Raw genomic sequence first — 18,943 nt, 5'->3', positions numbered from 1 at the left:
AAGCTGATCACAAACTCCTGGCCTCAAGAAATCCTCCTGCCTTAGCCTCTTAAGCTGGGGTTACAGGCACAAACCACCACGCCTGGCAATTTTTTTTTTATTTGTATCTATACTAAGTATATAGCTTAGGGTGATGGTTATCAAACTCTGGGTTGTGTCTGGAAGTCAATTTAGTGGTCTGCAGCTAGCTGTTTTGTTTTGTTTTTATTTTTTCCCCAGCAAGATAGAGAAATATCAGAATGTTGCATGTAATAGGGTGTGGTTTCAGTATTCTTCTATTGCCATTTTACTGTACTGAATGGTACTTGAATGCTTATATCATTATATGTACATACACCTTTGGGTCACTATGTAAAATGTATTTCTTATTGTGGGACTATATCAAATAAAGTTTTGACTAATTTTGACTAGCAGAGTCAGACAATCTGGGTTCAAGTTCTACCTGTGCCATTTAGTTTTTGACTATAGGCAAGTTATTTTATCTGCTGAAGCCTTAGTTTCATCATCAGTAAAATGGAAATACAATAAAATTCACCTCAAAAGATTTTGAAAATTAATGAAATGGTGAAAGGGAACTGCCTATTGTGAGGTAAGAACGTGTTCCTTTAAACATTAACTATGAGTAGTATTGATTCTAAAGGGACTACAACCACCCTCAAGACCATAGACTAGTTGCAAGGAATTTTAGAGCTTATTGGATGCCAAGAGCAGAAGAGAGCAGCTGTATTTATCACCCTGTGTTTTTTCATAGTTGCACACAAGTGAACTCAATGATGGCTATGATTGGGGTCGTCTTAATCTTCAGTCAGTGACTGAACAGAGCTCCCTTGATGACTTCCTTGCTACTGCAGAGCTTGCAGGAACAGAGTTTGTAGCTGGTAAGTTGTTTATTGCTGAGTGCATGTGACACTGTCACATTTCCATCTGGGGCTGAGGTTTTTTTTGTTTTTTGTTTTGAGATGGAGTCTCGCTCTGTCACCCAGGCTGAAGTGCAGTGGCGTGATATCAGCTCACTGCAGCTCCGCCTCCTGGGTTCAAGCAATTCACCTGCCTCAGCCTCCCAAGTAGCTAGGACTACAGGCACGCACTGCCACGCCTGGCTAATTTTTGTATTTCTAGTAGAGATGGGGTTTCACCATGTTGGCCAGGATGTTCTCGATCTCCTGACCTCGTGATTTGCCTGCCTCGGCCTCCCAAAGTGCTGGGATTACAGGTGTGAGCCACCGCGCCCAGCCTGAGTCTTGAACAATGAGTAGATGTTCAAAGGACAGATGAGATAAGACCTTTTACACAGACAGGCAGAGGACTCGAGCCCAGATGTGAAGCAGCAGCCAACTTTGTTCAGAAAATGGCTAGAAGTTTGGCTTTGCTGGTGCAGGGGGCGGGATGTGATGAGCACAGGTGCTGAGGAGGTGGGCAAGGGCCAGATTCTGGAGAGAACAAAGGTTTAAGGCTTTACAGGGCTTTAAGCACGTGTACAACATGATTTCAGATTTCATTGTTTAGTGTTTTTTGGGGGGATGTGTGGGTTCCAGCTTTAATGAGCTATACAATTGGCAACTAAAAATTGTATATAGTTATAGTATATAGTGTGACTTTGGTTATATGTATGTATTGTGAAATGATTACTAAAATCAAGTAATTAACGTATCCATCACCTCACATTGTTTTTTTGTGTGTGCGGTGAGAACAAGATATATACTGTCTTAGCAAATTTCATATTATTAACTAATAAATGCGTTATTATTAACTATGGACACCAGGCTGTACATTAGACCTCCAGAACTTATTCATCCTGCCTCAGTAAAACTTTACCGTTTGACCAGTATCCTCCTATTTGCCCCACTTCCTAATCTCTGGTAACCACCATTTTCTCTCTGCTTCTATGAGCTCGGCTTTATTCCACATATAAGTGAGATCATGTGGTATTTGTCTTTCTGTGCCTGGGTTATTTCTCATACCAGAGTGGTTCATTCATATTGTCACAAGTGTCAACATTTCCCTCTTTTGTAATGCTGAATAGTATTCCATTGTATACGTACATATACCACGTTTTCTTTATCCATTCATACGTTGATGGGCATTGAGGTTGGTTCCATATCTTGGCTATTGTGAATAGCGCTGCAGGGAACATGGGAGTGCAGGTATGTCTCATGGGTACATGAGATTTCATTTTTTAAAAGATCATTGATGAATTTTAAGGAAGCAAGATGAGTTAGGAGACCGTATCACTTTAGTCTAGCAAAATAGGCCAGAACTGAAATACAGGTAGTAGAAGAAGGGAGAAAATAAGAGGAACAAGAACACTTAAGGAGCTAGAGTAAACCAGACTTGATGGAGAGGGTAGTGTAAGTGAAAAAGAGTGAAGGGACAAAAATAAACTCCTGGGTTTCACAGTGAAATAAGCACTTCACCCACTAGGATAGCTAAAATAAAAGAGACTATAACAAATGTTGGTGAGGATGTAGAGAAATTATAACACCATACATTACTGTGGGAGTATAAAATGGTGTAGCTGTTTTATAAAAAAATTTTGGCAGTTCCTGAAAAGGTAAAACATGGAATTACCATCTGATCCAGCAGTCCCACTCCTGGGTATATGCCCGAAAGAAATGAAAACATGTCTACACAAAAATATGTGCATGTGTATTCATAGCAGCATTATTCGTAATCACCAAAAAGTGGAAACACCAAAAAGTCCTAAAGAGGCAAATCTACAGAAAGTAGATGATTTCCACCAGGTACCTGGGGGTGTACAGTGACTGCTAATGGGTAAAGCTTTCTTTTTGGAGTGATGAAAATATTCTAAAATGGATTGTGGCAATGGCTGCACAACTCTGTGAATATACTGAAAATTATTGAATTGTATGCTTTAGTGGGTGGATTGTATAGTATGTGAATCATATTGTAGTAAAGCTATATATATATATATATATATATATATTTTTTTTTTTTTTTTTTTTTTTTTTTGAGACGGAGTCTCTCTCTTGACGCCCAGGCTGGAGTGCAGTGGTGCGATCTCAGCTCACTGCAACCTCTGCCTCCCAGGTTCAAGCTGTTCTCCTGCCTCAGCCTCCTGAGTAGCTGGGATTACAGGCATGCACCACCACCCCTGGCTAATTTTTGTGTTTTTACTAGAGACGGGGGGGTTTCACCATGTAGGCCAGGCTGGTCTCGAACTCGTGACCTTGTGATCCGCCCACCTTGCCCTCCCAAAGTGCTGGGATTACAGACGTGAGCCACCGCACCTGGCTGCTATTTTCTTCTTAAAGTCATTAGTAATCTCTGCCAGAACAGTTTTAGTGGAGTGAGAGAGCCACAGCTGGAATCTAGAGAAACAGGAAGTGGGAGGTGAGGAAATCAAGGAATGAGCAAGTTGTATTCTCCTGAGATAGCTGACTATGGCAGGGAAAGAGAAGTGTAAGGGTGTGTGTGAGAAGGATCAGGGTTAATGGTAGTATGTTCTTAGGTTATGGGGTGAGACAGTAGAGAGGGAAGTTGGAAAGATTTGTTTTGGCAGTATCTGTTCGAAGTTTACAGTTGCAGGCCGGGCGCGGTGGCTCATGCCTGTAACCCCAGCACTTTGGGAGGCCGAGGCGGGCGGATCACCTGAGGTCAGTAGTTCGAGACCAGCCTGGCCAACAAAACCCCATCTCTACTAAAAATACAAAAATTAGCCGGGCGTGGTGGTGCGGGCCTGTAGTCCCAGCTACTCAGGAGGCTGAGTTGGGAGAATTGTTTGAGGTTGCAGTGAACCGAGACTGTGCCACTTCACTCCAGCCTGGGTGACAGAGTGAGACTCTGTCTCAAAAAAAAAAAAAAGAAGACAAAGAAAGCAAGTTTACAGTTTCATATCCTATGAGCCAGCACCTCTACTTCTCAGCATCTACCCCAGAGCAGCAGAATTGCCCGGAGAACTCTTTCATACAGATTCCTGGCCCTATCCTCTAGACTCCAGAGCATCTATTCAGTGAGTGGGGGTTAGAGCTGCAGCATCTACATTTTTAACAAGCTACCAGATGATGCTGTATTTTAATAATGAAAACTTGGAAACTGAATGTTCAATAGCAGGGAAAATGTGATATAGACACAGTATGAAATACTGCGTGGCAGTCAAAAAGAATGTAGTAACTCCGGATAGTTATTTGGTATAAAACTTCATTTGGGAATAATAATTTACCCAAGGCTAGAAGAATCTAAATCAAGAAATCTTAAGTTCTCTTAGGCTCTCATTTTTAGTTTTCTAAGTTTATCAGTATGACCAAACACTCTGTATCTATACTGCCTCTTAAGTAATAGTACTTTTCTTTATTTGAACAGAGAAACTTAATATTAAGTTTGTGCCTGCTGAGGCTAGAACTGGACTACTGTCTTTCGAGGAGAGCCAGAGAATTAAGAAGCTCCATGAAGAAAACAAACAGTTCTTGTGTATACCGAGGAGGTGAGCTGAAGAAGAATTTAGAATGCCACAAAACATACGAGGCTGCTGAGTATTCATTTTTTAAATTGCTTCTTTTTCTCAGCTGCCATTATTAGATCCAAATTCCCTATTTTATTTTGGTTACTTATATGAGGAATTTTTTTCCTTCTATGATTGTTTCAGACCAAACTGGAACCAAAATACTACCCCAGAAGAACTCAAACAAGCAGAGAAAGATAACTTTCTAGAATGGAGACGTCAGCTTGTCCGGTGAGTATTATAGACTCTATGAAGACTTACTTTGAAATCCTGAGTTCAGACATCTGGCATGCTTACACAGCCATTTGTGTTTTGAAGTTTTGATTCTTTTAAGAAGGAAATGGTAGCATTCTGCTAACAAGTGCAAATAGATGTATGCACAAACAAGATTGCTAGGTGTAAATGCATCCTTGCACAGAGATCGTGAGTTGGTTACTCTGCTCAGTTCCGGGCCTTTTCCTTTCATTCCCTTCTTTGGCCATTGGGCATCCTGGAGTTGATCGCTGCTCTCCTGCACATTTTTCCAGTAAGAGTGTGGGAAAGAAATGACTTTGTGTGATAGGTAAACTTCCAGGGCATAAATAGCTTCAGGATAAAATTTGAATTTGGTGGAGTATTGTCTAAATAAATAGTATTTTTATGGTGTCTCAGCAGGAAATACATAAAATAATTTGACTCTGGATATTTGTGCACAGTACTTATTTTTAATGTAATAAATTTGAGCATTTACACTGCTGAAAATTGTCTATTATAATCTGGCAAATATATAAACTTCTCATTCAAAAACTAGGCTAGAAGAGGAACAGAAGCTGTTATTGACTCCATTTGAACGAAATTTGGACTTTTGGCGCCAGCTCTGGAGAGTCATTGAGAGAAGGTGAATTATCATTTTCTTTTGTGTAATAAAGACATTGTAGTGAAGTTATATTTGATTTGGATGTTGATATAGGCTTATAGGCTCAGGGTATGGGGAATTAAGCTATGCAGAGGGTTACTGAGAATTATTATAAAAACACAGTATGATACTACCATATATTTTGTATAGTTTTTTTGTTGTTAGATGAATATGTTGATAAGTGTATGAGAATAATGAACATTTTCTGCGAGGTGAATTCTGAAGCCCCTATATAGATATTTTAGCAAATGTATATTTAGTTTCTACTGGTAATGTGGAAAATATGGATACGAAAAAGAGTTAAGTTCCTGCCTGCAAAGAGCATCTATGTTATGGGGAGAGGCGAATGTCAGAGCTCCTGTCAGCCGAGTTACACCATGTTCAGCTAAATGCTAAGCAAAGCACCAGGCACCAGGGACACACAGATGAATGAAGTGCAGTTCTTGCACTCAGAAAACTTAATACATAGTAAAATACAGAGGGCAGTATGATTCCTGCTTTGCTGCAGATAGAAAGGCAGTGGGCTGAGTCATAGCAGAGGAAGGAGCAGTTGATAAGTATTGAGGAAATCACAGGGTGGTTATTTTATTTATTTATTTATTTATTTATTTATTTATTTATTTATTTATTTTGAGACGGAGTTTCGCTCTTATTGCCCAGGCTGGAGTGCAATGGCACGATCTCAGCTCACCACAACCTCCGCCTCCTGGGTTCAAGCAGTGCTCCCGCCTCAGCCTCCCAAGTAGCTGAGATTACAGGCGCACACCACCACGCCCAGCTAATTTTTTTTTTTTGTATTTTTAGTAGAGACAGGGTTTCACCATGTTGGTCAGGCTGGTCTCGAACTCCTGACCTCGTGATCCGCCCGCCTCAGCCTCCCAAAGTGCTAGGATTACAGGCATGAGCCACCAGGCCTGGCCTGGTTTTTATTTTTTTTAACTGGGCTCTGTAAAGAAGAGAATGATTTTGACAAATTGAGAATGGGAGATTTTTATTCTTTCTCATGTAACGCTAAGGAGAATTCCTGATTGTTAGAAGTTGATGAACACCTGTCTCTAATCTCATCTCTTTGGTAGAGTTAAAAGGTTTCTGTTTTCCTCAAAGAGTTTCTGAATTACTTTCAAGGATGCCATAAATGAACCTTATATTTGAAATGATGTTTTCAACAAGGACCCTTCAGGCTGGTTTTTTTTTCCTTTGAAATCTATAAAGTGAACCTAGTAAGAACACTAGGAAACGGAATGCTTTAATTGGGATTCTCAGAAAAGAATCTTATCACATTTAGCATTGTTATTAAGAACCCAGGGCCCAGCGCGGTGGCTCACACCTGTGATCCCAGCACTTTAGGAGGTCCAGGCAGGTGGATCACTTGAAGTCAGGAGTTCGATACCAGCCTGAGGAACGTGGTGAAACCCTGTCCCTACTAAAAATACAAAAATAACCAGGCTTGGCTACTACTTGGGAAGCTGAGGCAGGAGAATCACTTGAATCCAGGAGGTGGAGGTTGCAGTGAGCTGAGATCGCACCACTGCACTCCAGCCTGGGTGACAGAGCAAGACTCTGTTTCCAAAAAAAAGAAAACAGTACTTGGACTAAACTTGTAAAAGTCACTTATATTTCTTATTAGGGTGATGACAATTAAAGTCACTTGAATGCCCCCATCCTCAGCTCTCTGCGGGTACAGAAAGGGCTCTTGGGCTGGGATGTGGGGAGGTCAGAGAAGCAAGGCAAATCTCTAAGGCGGAAGAAGGGAAAGGCTTTCTCTGAGGCGGGAGAAGGGAAAGGGTTTCTGCTGATTTGGGGTCCATGCAGGCTCCTTTTACTCAAGCTTGAGGAGGGCTTCGGAAGGCCCACAGGCATTCTCCCGGGGAACTGGGGAACTGCTGTGGAGCAGAGTAGCCTCTTCTTTGGTGCCTCCTTGGTAGTTGACGCTGTGTACTCCTGAGAATGCCCGTTTTCTAATTTCCGAAGAGAAATGGTAACAAGCGCAGAAGTACTGCAGCCCGGACCTTGAGGACAGCACCCTCCATCTTCACACTGAATTAGTTTTTGTTTTGTTTTCAGATTTTGTCCTACTTCCTATATTATCTGTCTTTCCTCTTTGTTCCTTTTCTTTTTCTCCTGGTTTCTGACTTTTACGGAAGAGGCTTTCCTCAGGTGTCTAGTGGTGTTTATCTGTCTTTAAGAACAAAGCATTACAAAGCCGGTTGACAAGCCTGCCTGTTTAGGTGGAATTTGCCAACTGGTGAGCTTCACTGTAGGGTGCCTGGGCAGGGGTCAGTTTTATTTTGTTGGAATACCCCAAGATGTTAAGATCTGTAGGTCTTTTCCCCAGAGCCAGTCAGTTTTGTGTGTGTGTGGTTTTGTTTTGTTTTTTGAGACGGACTTTCGCTCTTGTTACCCAGGCTGGAGTGCAGTGGCGTGATCTCGGCTCACTGCAACCTCCACCTCCCAGGTTCAAGCGATTTTCCTGCCTCAGCCTCCCGAGTAGCTAGAATTACAGGCACGCGCCACCACGCCCGGCTAATTTTGTATTTTTAGTAGAGACGGGGTTTCTCCATGTTGGCCAGGCTGGTCTCGAACTCCTGACCTCAGGTGATCCACCCGCTTCAGCCTCCCAAAGTGCTGGGGTTACAGGCATGAGCCACTGTGCCCAGTGCCAGTCAGTTTTTAAAAAGAAGAATGATCTCCTGCCAGGAAAGGGGCAGGAGGTGGTATAATACAAGGGTGCTGGGCACCTTCACAGTTCAGTATCTTCATAGGCTTATGCTGAATTCCCCTTTTTGCCCTATGGCAACTCTTTCCCATTGTCCCTGTGCCTGAGGTCCCAGTCCTGGAACTTGTCAAGTTCATTTTCTCCATAATAAACCCTAGCCTTCTGCTATTGGGGTGGGGAATGGGGGCTGTGTGGTGGGTTGCAGTTGCCTCACTGAATGGAACAGGGTAGCCGACCTACGAGCTCACTGTTCAGATGGATTACGGGCGCGGGCCTCGTTCTTGCCCTGGAGAGATAGAGCTGATGCTTCTAATCCTGGGCTTTCTTGGGTGTCAGGGGCATGAACAGGTTTGCTTCTTGTTGGTTTGACATTTGGTTGCTGCTGTTCTTTCTCTTTATCCTAATGGGTTTCAGCCTTTGTTTTTGTAGGTTTTGAGAGGGAGCAGAGGTAACCATCTGTGTTCAGTTTAACAGGAAGCCCCTCTTACACTGTTTATGTCCCTAATCATTTCCCAAGTGAGCCTGTACATGTTGAAACTTCTAGCTTCAGCTTGGATTACAGTATTATTTGCTCTCTTATTTTTGTTATGTGATATTTCTCCTTTTTTTAAATAAGAGAACATGTTTTCTAGCTCAAGGAATATAGTTATATGAAAGTGGATCTGAGTTACACAGAAATATTTATTTAAAAATGACTGCCGCCACATCTTTGAATGGGAAATATTTATTGACGTCTTCTCCACAGCAGATGTCTCCTGTTTGGTAACAGGCTGGCTAAACCATCTGCCTCTTTAATTCTAATAGTAGTTATCAGAAAAGTTTAGATGTATAACATGTCATTGAAATGCAGGAAACCGCAGAGACACTGAGGGCGGAACACTGTCTTCCAGTCAGATAAGGCACTTCCATTGTGCTGTGTAGACCCTTCCTGCTACATGGCTGGTGCTTTGCTCTGCATCCTCACTCAGCACATGAAGCAGCTGTCTTGAAATGTCTTTTCTTACTGGTGTTTCTAAACTGATGGTTCTTCCTACATGTTCCGTATAAACACAATGTTTGTAGACATTGTAGTTTTGGTTGATTAGGCTTTGTCCATTTTTTTGTAATCATTTTTTCATTCACTATTAAATATCCAGTTTGAAAGTGCATTATTACCTTAAAGAAGGAAATACTAGAAGCAGCTGAACTAGAGAACTTAAAAAACAATTTGTCCAAAATTAGCAACTCTGTGAGTTTCTTTGTGTCGCAGGATTATGCTGACATTTTAACTATCCTAAAAGAAAATGCACTTTTAATTGTCAAAAGAATGTCCTAAATGGTAACCTTAATTCCTTGGAATTTAGCATATTTGCAAAGTTGCCTCAAAAAGGCTGGTTAACAGAATAAGGATTTGGGGGAGACTCTGCCGTGAGGTAGTCATGCATCTGTAGCTTATTTCCTCCCAGCGGCAGTCACGGTGGGCCTTTATAACATCTAGCTCAGAGGCTGAAGGAAGGGAGGAGCCTCCCATAGAAGGGAATTTTTTTTTCTCCTTGCAGTGCTGGACACCTGTAGTCCCCACTATATTTGTGAGGGATTTGAGGGGCTTGCCACCAGCTGCAGAAAGTTATCTTATTGCTGTACCTTCTTATATGTGATGGAAGAAGTTGGACTTGCCATTCCTGCTTCAGCCGGGCAACCTAAGTTAATACTTTCCTGTTTTCTCTTTTTGCCATTTAAACACATTGTTGGAATTGGTGGATGATTGTTTGCCAAAAATATGCTTTCTTCCTTGTTATTCCTGGGTTTAAATAAGATACTAGCTTCAATAGTGGCAGCTGTCAGCAAGTGATTTACTAGTTTTCTTTTGAGGCCTTAACATGAGGGCAGATTAGGGACTGAGTATTTAGTAGACTTCGCCGTGGAGTGAAGTGTTTGGAATACTCTTTTATCTCACCAGGACAGTTTAATAGAAGTACGGTGGATGTCTTAGCAATGAAACATCATCTGAACCCCTCTAGGCTGTATGAGAGCAATAGCACGTTATGATTAAGAGCATCACCTCTGGTCCAGGCTGCCTGGGCTCCCATTCTGGCTGTGTTACTTACTAGCTGGTGGCCTTGGGCAAGTTACTTAACTGCCCTGAGCCTTAAGTCACTCATATATAAACCAGGAATAATTATACCTTAAAAAGTTAATATATGTCCAGTGCTTAATATATTGCCAGGGTTTGCTACTCTGGCCATTATTATGTGGTTAGTAAAATCCCTTTCACTTCACAGTGATTGGTCTATCTCGTGTTTGTTTTTCAGTGATATTGTGGTCCAGATAGTAGATGCTCGAAACCCACTCCTGTTTAGATGTGAGGATTTGGTAAGTCAAGTTTGACAAAATTCAAACATCAGTCCTTTGAGTAGCAGTGCGAGCACCGCATCCCTGAGCAATGACTGTAGGCATACATTCTGCCCTCCCTGGCTTCGTTTAATGAGGCCTTCCCTCCTTCCAAGGCCAGGAGCTTGCAGAATGCCACTGTTGAGACAGATGTTTTCTCCAACAATGGTGTCCATCTGCAGGAAGGCACAGACACTTCAATGAGCTTCCTAGCTTTTAGTTTAGAAGCCACTTAAGGCATTTGCCGGTTTCCCATTTGTCAGGAAACACCAGTTGAAATAGCATTTTATTTATTTTAGCATATTGCCGGTCACTGCACTTTTTAATTCATCCCATAAGGTTCTGTCTCCTCACACTTTAGTTATGACTCCCTGTGGTATTTTACAAGTGAACTAAGTTTATGAAACACCACAGGGGCTGATAACTAACGTGTGAGAATCCCATGAAATAATGTAATAGAGCTTTGGGTTAGTTAACAAAACATTGTGTAATATGTGAGGTATTCATATTTCTTTTTGAGAACTGTAATACATATTATTTATTTATTTATTACTATCTTATATATCTAATTTTTTGTAGACAGGATCTTGTCATGTTGCCCAGGCTGGTCTGGAACTCCTGGGCTCAAGCAATCCTCCCTCCTCCGCCTCCCAAAGTGCTGGAATTACAGGCGTGAGCCCCCATGCCTGGCCCAGATTATTTTTAAACCCACTGGTGCATAACAAAAATATTAATGGTGGAACTTCTTTTCAAAGCTTACTGAAAGGATTAGTATAATGTGTCATGATTAAAAATGTTTAAATTAGGAAATGATTTAAAACTGGGGGCAGTAAAAACTTGTATTGGGATCTTTAATATAATTAGCCTCATTTTTTACTTGTTCGAAGAGGTCTTTCTAAATCTCTTTGTCTTGCTTAGGAATGTTATGTGAAAGAAATGGATGCCAATAAGGAGAACGTCATTCTGATCAACAAGGCAGACTTGCTGACTGCTGAGCAGCGGAGTGCCTGGGCCACGTACTTCGAAAAAGAAGATGTGAAGGTTATTTTCTGGTCAGCTTTGGCCGGAGCCATTCCCCTGAAAGGTGACTCTGAGGTAACTTGAGGGACATTTTAGGTTGGCTTTCAAAGAGGGGGATTTTGATTTCTCGTTAATGTGCTTCGTTTGTGTTTTGTTTATTCTTATTGCAAATCTGTGGGAATTAGAGTTTTTCCCCTGTGTGCTGGATTAGGATGACCTACAGAAAGTGAATCACAAAGTTACTTTCTCTGTGGTTGCTGGACAGTCTGACATCTCCAGTGTTGTTACACACTGATATTAGCTGTATTTTTTAATTTTTTTAAAAGGTTGTAGACAGGAAATTGTATAGGAAGTTCCACAATGACCCTGTAACTGCTTTTAAGAGAAGTCAGAACACAAGGGTACAACTGAAGGATGTAGTCAGTTCTCAGGACTTGATTAGAATCTCTTTTGACTTTGTTTTGAAAACAGAGAAACTAAGTAACCCTAAATTAGGATATACCACATATTTTATCTTTTAGCCCAAATTTTGCAAAAGTAGTTTGGGCTTTATTTTTACTTTTGAATAAAATAATATCTATAAGAGGGCCAGGTGCCGTGGCTCACTCCTGTAATCCCAGCACTTTGGGAAGCCGAGAGGGGCAGATCACCTGAGGTCGGGAGTTCGAGACTAGCCCTACCAACATGGAGAAACCCCATCTCTACTAAAAATACAACATTGGCCGGGCATGGTGGCGGGTGCCTGTAATCCCAGCTACTCGGGAGGCTGAGGCAGGAGAATCGCTTGAACCTGGGAGGCGGAGGTTGTAGTGAACCGAGATCATGCCAATGCACTCCAGCCTGGGCAACAAGAGCGAAACTCTGTCTCAAAATAATAATAATAACAACAACTATGAAAAGAAATTAGTAATTAGAATCGTAGAGATGGAGAGACTTAAGAAGTACTGTCTTTTTCCCTGTCCTTTTCTCCTGTCTCTGTTTATCAGGCATCTGTTGACTGTGGAGTGTGTGTTGAGCTGGGTTATGAATACAACACCCTCCCCTCCATGAGCTCAGTGTATAAGCTCTCACCTCTAACTATGTGAAGGAGTTTCTTCCTCCACTTCCCTGTCAAAGTTGCATATTTCTCTTTGACTACTTTAAGCGACAGGATGCTCGAGACCAGGTAACTCATTTCTTTTTACCTCTAAATGTAGAAAGTTCTTCCATTCAGTGGAACAAAGTCAGCCACCCTACCCTTTGATCTGAGGACTCTTTGTCCCTTCGGTTCTCTCCTACAGCTGTGCATTTTCAGCTTTCATATTCCTCATAGGCACCAGCTCCGGGACACCTATCCTGGGTGCCTGTCTTCTTGCGTCAGGACCACAGGCAAAACTAGCCACACCTAATTGAATACGTTATTCCAGGTGGTATTTGCCTAGGGCGTATACACAGCATTCATATTTCTTGTGATCAGGATAGTCACATTAATTCAGTTTCTGTTAGTTCATCCCCTTTCAGAAGCTGTTTGCTCTTGGCTTATTGAACCTGTGAGCAACCGAATCCCTCAAATATCAAAAAAAAAAAAAAAAACTTACTAAGCAAACCTCATCCCATCTTTATATTGAAAGATATTTGTTCTGTTTTACCTCAACTTAGGAGAGTACTGTTCCTTTTAAATATGTTAATGGTTTAGTACCAAGGTAGAGTTCGTTTTAGAGTGTGCAGTTAGCATTTCCTCGCCTTCTAACTGTGAATTTTTGTGTCATTGATAACATCGTTGAACAGGCTAGGTCCAAGGATGCAGCTCTGTAATCTTTTGTGGACTTACTAGCAGCACTCTATGCCAAGCGTTTTGTTTTTTTTTTAAGGTTGCCTTTTTTTTCTTTTTAATTTTATTATTATTATACTTTAAGTTTTAGGGTACATGTGCACAATGTGCAGGTTTGTTACGTATGTATACATGTGCCATGTTGGTGTGCTGCACCCATTAACTTGTCATTTAGCATTAGGTATATCTCCTAATGTTATCCCTCCCCTCTTCCCCAACCCCACAACAGGCCCTGGCGTGTGATGTTCCTGTTCCTGTGTCCATGTGTTCTCATTGTTCAATTCCCACCTATGAGTGAGAATATGTGGTGTTTGGTTTTTTTGTCCTTGCAATAGTTTGCTGAGAATGATGGTTTCCAGCTTCATCCACGTCCCTACAAAGGACATGAACTCATCATTTTTTATGGCTGCATAGTATTCCATGGTGTATATGTGCCACATTTTCTTAATCCAGTCTATCATTGTTGGACATTTGGGTTGTTTCCAAGTCTTTGCTATTGTGAATAATGCTGCAATAAACATACGTGTGCATGTGTCTTTATAGCAGCATGATTTATAATCCTTTGGGTATATACCCAGTAATGGGATGGCTGGGTCAAATGGTATTTCTAGTTCTAGATCCCTGAGGAATCGCCACACTGACTTCCACAAGGGTTGAACTAGTTTACAGTCCCACCAACAGTGTAAAAGTTTTCCTGTTTCTCCACATCCTCTCCAGCACCTGTTGTTTCCTGACTTTTTAATGATCGCCATTCTAATGGTGTGAGATGGTATCTCATTGTGGTTTTGATTTGCATGTCTCTGATGGCCAGTGATGATGAGCATTTTTTCACGTGTTTTTTGGCTGCATAAATGTCTTCTTTTGAGAAATGTCTGTTCATATCCTTCACCCACTTTTTGATGGGGTTGTTTGTTTTTTTCTTGTAAATTTGTTGGAGTTCTTTGTAGATTCTGGATATTAGCCCTTTGTCAGATGAGTAGGTTGCAAAAATTTTCTCCCATTCTGTAGGTTGCCTGTTCACTCTGATGGTGGTTTCTTTTGCTGTGCAGAAGCTCTTTAGTTTAATTAGATCCCATTTGTCAATTTTGGCTTTTGTTGCCATTGCTTTTGGTGTTTTAGACATGAAGTCCTTGCCCATGCCTATGTCCTGAATGGTATTGCCTAGGTTTTCTTCTAGGGTTTTTATGGTTTTAGGTCTAACATGTAAGTCTTTAATCCATCGTGAATTAATTTTTGTGTAAGGTGTAAGGGAGGGATCCAGTTTCAGCTTTCTACATATGGCTAGCCAGTTTTCCCAGCACCATTTATTAAATAGGGAATCCTTTCCCCATTGCTTGTTTTTGTCAGGTTTGTCAAAGATCAGATAATTGTAGATGTGCGGCATTATTTCTGAGGGCTCTGTTCTGTTCCATTGGTCTATATCTCTGTTTTGGTACCAGTACCATGCTGTTTTGGTTACTGTAGCCTTGTAGTATAGTTTGAAGTCAGGTAGTGTGATGCCTCCAGCCTTGTTCTTTTGGCTTAGGATTGACTTATGCCAAGCGTTTTTATGTGAATATAGATATATTCACAAGAATATACCAATAATAATTATTACTATAATTAAAACTAACCCATAAAATTAATCAGTTAATAAAAACATATTCTTTACCAGACACCACTATTCTAAACACTTTACATATTTTACTCATTTAGTCTTCTTGGCAGTAAGTATAGATACTTACCATTCTTAGGCAGAAGAATAGTTTGCCCTGTTAAACCATTATTTCTATTGTTTCCAGTCTTTCCTGGAAGTCAATGTCTTGGTGAAGTTTTAAAATAGATACTTATCATTATATTGCTCTGCCCTGATGCAATAACCCTATCAAAAATGGAAGAGATTAGTTTCTGCATCTGTGGCCTTCTTTATTTACTAACCAAGATAACAAAGGGAAATGAAATTTTTTGCATGATCAGTTTTCAGGGAACTCACTGCCTCCTGTTGATGACTGTCTTATTTTCAGGGCTCACCAGGTCACCTGTAGAATTGTTTTAATGTCAGTGTCTGGATTAACAGTGTATAGTTTATGGAAGATATTCTTTCCTCCTTTTTAAGAGTGAGGTGCCATTTGCTTCTCCCAAGTTTTCTGGACTCTGCTGTTTTCCATGATTTCTCAGGTTGTGAAGTCTTACTTGTAACTTGTTACTAATATCTGTAATTTGGGTATCAAACATGAATGTATTAGAAGTAGCCTGATATTCACTGTTTTCTTGCCTGGAAGTTTGGGTCATCTTCTATAGTTGTTCAACTTCAGTTGTTTGAAAAACGTGAATGTTCTGAAAAAATGTGACATTTTTCAAAAGACACAGGCCAATTCTGAGTTGAGTATCTCTGGTTTCCTTTGGTCACCTTGAAATTGCACTGTGTTCCCCGAAAGCTTGACTTTTTCCTTCTTTCTTTTAATTTTTAACATAATTACGGCAAAGTCCTTTGATTGTCTTTAGTACTTTTCCTGAAGCTGAACTGCTCCCCGCTGTAGTTTTTCTACTACACATTCATGTTCAGTTCACATTCTTGTTTTTATGCTACTTTCATATTTGAAAATGACTCAAAAGAGCCCACAGTGACGACACTGACTTCTTTACCTTCGCTGCTCATTTACCATAGAAATTGCTTCCAGTTCTATATTTCTCTCATAAGCCAGGGTTCTTTTTGAGTTGCCAGGCTTGATTGTTAAATCATACCTATTTTTCCTGACATTTTGTTTTTATTTCTGCTTTCTTAAGATTTAGGATACACGTTTGAGTACATTGTGTCCCCTTCTGTGACTGTTAATCATTCTAACAAAGCTACTTGGAAATGATACCAGGTTTCCATCACTTTCAAGTCCCGACAAATTCACCCTTACTTCTGCTTTGTTGTCAAGAGGGATTCAGAAGAATTAACACACCCTCGAGTAGTAAATGATTTGTACCTTTCGCTTTCCAAAGGGAATCTTTCATCAGTAAATAATTTCCACTGTGGAGTTGAGTTTTGCTGCCACATTTCACAGACAGGGATCTGTGTGTGCTCCATGGTGCTTTGACTTCTAAACGCAATTATGAGAGAATAGCAGATTTCTTTAAACATGCCAACCACCGTCTTTAAAAATACAAATGTAAAATGAACTGCAAATGGCAAAGTCTGCCCTTGCTTTGTGCAGAGAAGAGTATGTTAAATGTGTTACTGTTCCTGAGAAATGCTTTGTTTTATCGTGCAGCCCATTGCAAAATAACGTACTGTCAAAGAGTTCAGTTTAACATAAGCTTTTCCCCTTGCTGTCTTTGAAGAGTTTTGTTGTTGTTGTTGTTGTTGTTTTCTGTTTGTTTTTGTAGACACCCAGTCTTGCTGTGTTGCCCAGACTGGTTTTGAATTCCTGGCCTTGAGCGATCCTCCCACCTCAGCCACCCAAGTGCTGGGATTACAGGCGTGAGCCGTAGCACCCGGCCTAGAGTTATTTTAAATTACAAAAGTAATACATGTTCTTTGTACAGAGTTCAAATAGTATAGAAACATATAAAGTAAAAAGTGAAGGGAAGGTCCAATTCTCCTCCCCTCCAGGAGGGCGCCACCCTCGATGGTTGTCTGTCACAGCACTGAACTGAAAGGCTTTCGTTGTCTCCTCCCTGTATTCACCATTCCATCTCCGTCGAACTTTGCTTGTCCCCTGTTCATTTTTTTTTTTTTTTTTGTGAGACAGAGCCTTGTCTGTTGCCCAGACTGGAGTGCAGTGGCACCATCTCGGCTCACTGCACCTTCCGCCTCTCAGGTTCAAGCAGTTCTCCTGCCTCAGCCTCCCAAGTAGCTGGGATTACAGGTGTGCACCACCACGCCTGGCTAATTTTTGTATTTTTAGTAGAGGCGGGGTTTCACCATGTTGGTCAGCCTGGTCTCAAACTCCTGACCTCAAATGATCTGCGCACCTTGGCCTCCCAAAGTGCTGGGATTACAGGCTTGAGCCACCACGCCCAGCCATCCTCTGTCCATCTTACAACTCAGTAAGTATTTCTACTAGAGTGGAAACTGCAGTTATATACTTCTGAGCGTTTCTATTATTTTGTCAGGAAGAGGCAAACAGAGATGATAGACAAAGCAACACAACCGAGTTTGGACATTCCAGTTTCGACGAGGCTGAAATTTCCCACAGTGAATCCGAACATCTCCCAGCTAGGGATTCTCCTTCACTTAGTGAAAATCCCACAACGGATGAAGATGACAGTGAGTATGAGGACTGTCCAGAGGAGGGGGAAGATGACTGGCAGACGTGCTCAGAAGAAGACGGTCCCAAGGAAGAGGACTGCGGCCAGGACCAGAAGGAAAGCTCTACTGCAGATTCTGAGGCTCGGAGCAGGAAAACCCCACAGAAGAGGCAGATACACAATTTTAGCCATCTGGTATCCAAGCAGGAGTTACTGGAGCTCTTTAAGGAGCTACACACTGGGAGAAAGGTGAAAGATGGGCAACTTACGGTCGGACTGGTAAGATGACATATGTCATAACATTGTTACCACATGATTGTCTTTAATCCCCATTTTTCAGTAGCTGCACGACCCCAAAGACCAACCAGGCTTCCGGCATCATAGGGAACATTGCCCTCTTGTTGCCCACTGGCATCACGGGATTAGGCAGTGGGAGAGACAGAGCCCAACTCAAAGGAATCAACTTCCTCAAGGCCTGTGTTGGTAACATACCTATTCACATTGAATGTATTCTCCAGTCTCCTTTCAGTTCAGCTTTTCCCGCCGTGTGAAGTACCGAGACAGCAGAATGAGAGAGATGTTAATGTTGTCTTCAGACTTCAGCCCAGTGTTCTTTGGGCACCCTGTGATCCTTGCCAGCTTATGCTGTAAATGTTCCAGATGCTTAATAGGGAGAATCCCAGCATCTTGGGGCTGGACGAAATATGACAAATGCATTAGTTGCATAAACACGGCATAGTAGATAGGGGAAAGCAGATCACATCCCCAGCCTTATATACCCTAATTCCAGAAGTGGCTGCGGAAGTGCGTAAACCCCGAGGGGCTACGGCATGGCTCTAGATGGCCCCATCCTTAGCTAAGGAGATGTGAGATGTTAGAGAAGGTATTTATTATAAAGATCTATCCAGAATATAACAGTGAGGGAAAGGAGATCATGGCAGGTTTAAAGTCTCCCAGCTTTTCAGTTACATGCTAAGTGCAGCTAATCCTAGTTAGTTCTGAGCCCCATTCTCTCTGCCCCAACCCCCTGCCCCAAAATGCCTGTTTAAAATGACTACAGTAGATTAGCATCTTATTTTAGTGCAGTAGTTAAAAGAGCTGTCTGTGGAATCAGACAGACCTAGGTGTAATTCCCAATTCAGCAGTAGAACTAACTTGGTAGGAACACGGGGAAAGTTGCTTAATGTCTCTGAGCTTTAAAGCTTCATTCTCTATATCGTTGCTAAAAATTTGTATCAGAAAGTTCAGCTTCTCTACAAGTTTTCTCACATTTATGGAAAAACTGAGCATCCTCCCTCATTTTCTGAATTTCTTACTCTAGAAATTCTGCAGACACTTATTGATCACCTGCCACGTGCCAGACATTCCACTTGGCTTTAATTAAAAAGTGACTGAAAATTAAAAATAATTGTGTGTTGTGATTATTCAAATGTCCATCCGATCAGCCTCACCCAG

General features: G+C 41.4%; 1 protein-coding gene across 1 annotated transcript in view; it reads left to right on the top strand.

The window, feature by feature from the left end:
• LSG1 (large 60S subunit nuclear export GTPase 1) overlaps positions 1-18,943 on the top strand; it is a 31,081-nt gene that overhangs the window by 1,802 nt on the left and 10,336 nt on the right. Inside the window, exons 2-8 of the mRNA XM_516958.9 lie at positions 752-878; positions 4,321-4,441; positions 4,604-4,690; positions 5,250-5,336; positions 10,362-10,422; positions 11,359-11,535; positions 17,354-17,767. Of these exons, the coding sequence (XP_516958.3) occupies positions 752-878; positions 4,321-4,441; positions 4,604-4,690; positions 5,250-5,336; positions 10,362-10,422; positions 11,359-11,535; positions 17,354-17,767 (1,074 nt within the window). The remainder of the gene's footprint in view (positions 1-751; positions 879-4,320; positions 4,442-4,603; positions 4,691-5,249; positions 5,337-10,361; positions 10,423-11,358; positions 11,536-17,353; positions 17,768-18,943) is intronic.

Source organism: Pan troglodytes, chromosome 2 (assembly GCF_028858775.2).
Source record: "Pan troglodytes isolate AG18354 chromosome 2, NHGRI_mPanTro3-v2.0_pri, whole genome shotgun sequence".
NCBI classification, from domain to species: domain Eukaryota; kingdom Metazoa; phylum Chordata; class Mammalia; order Primates; family Hominidae; genus Pan; species Pan troglodytes.
This window is presented reverse-complemented; position numbering and strand designations above follow the sequence as displayed.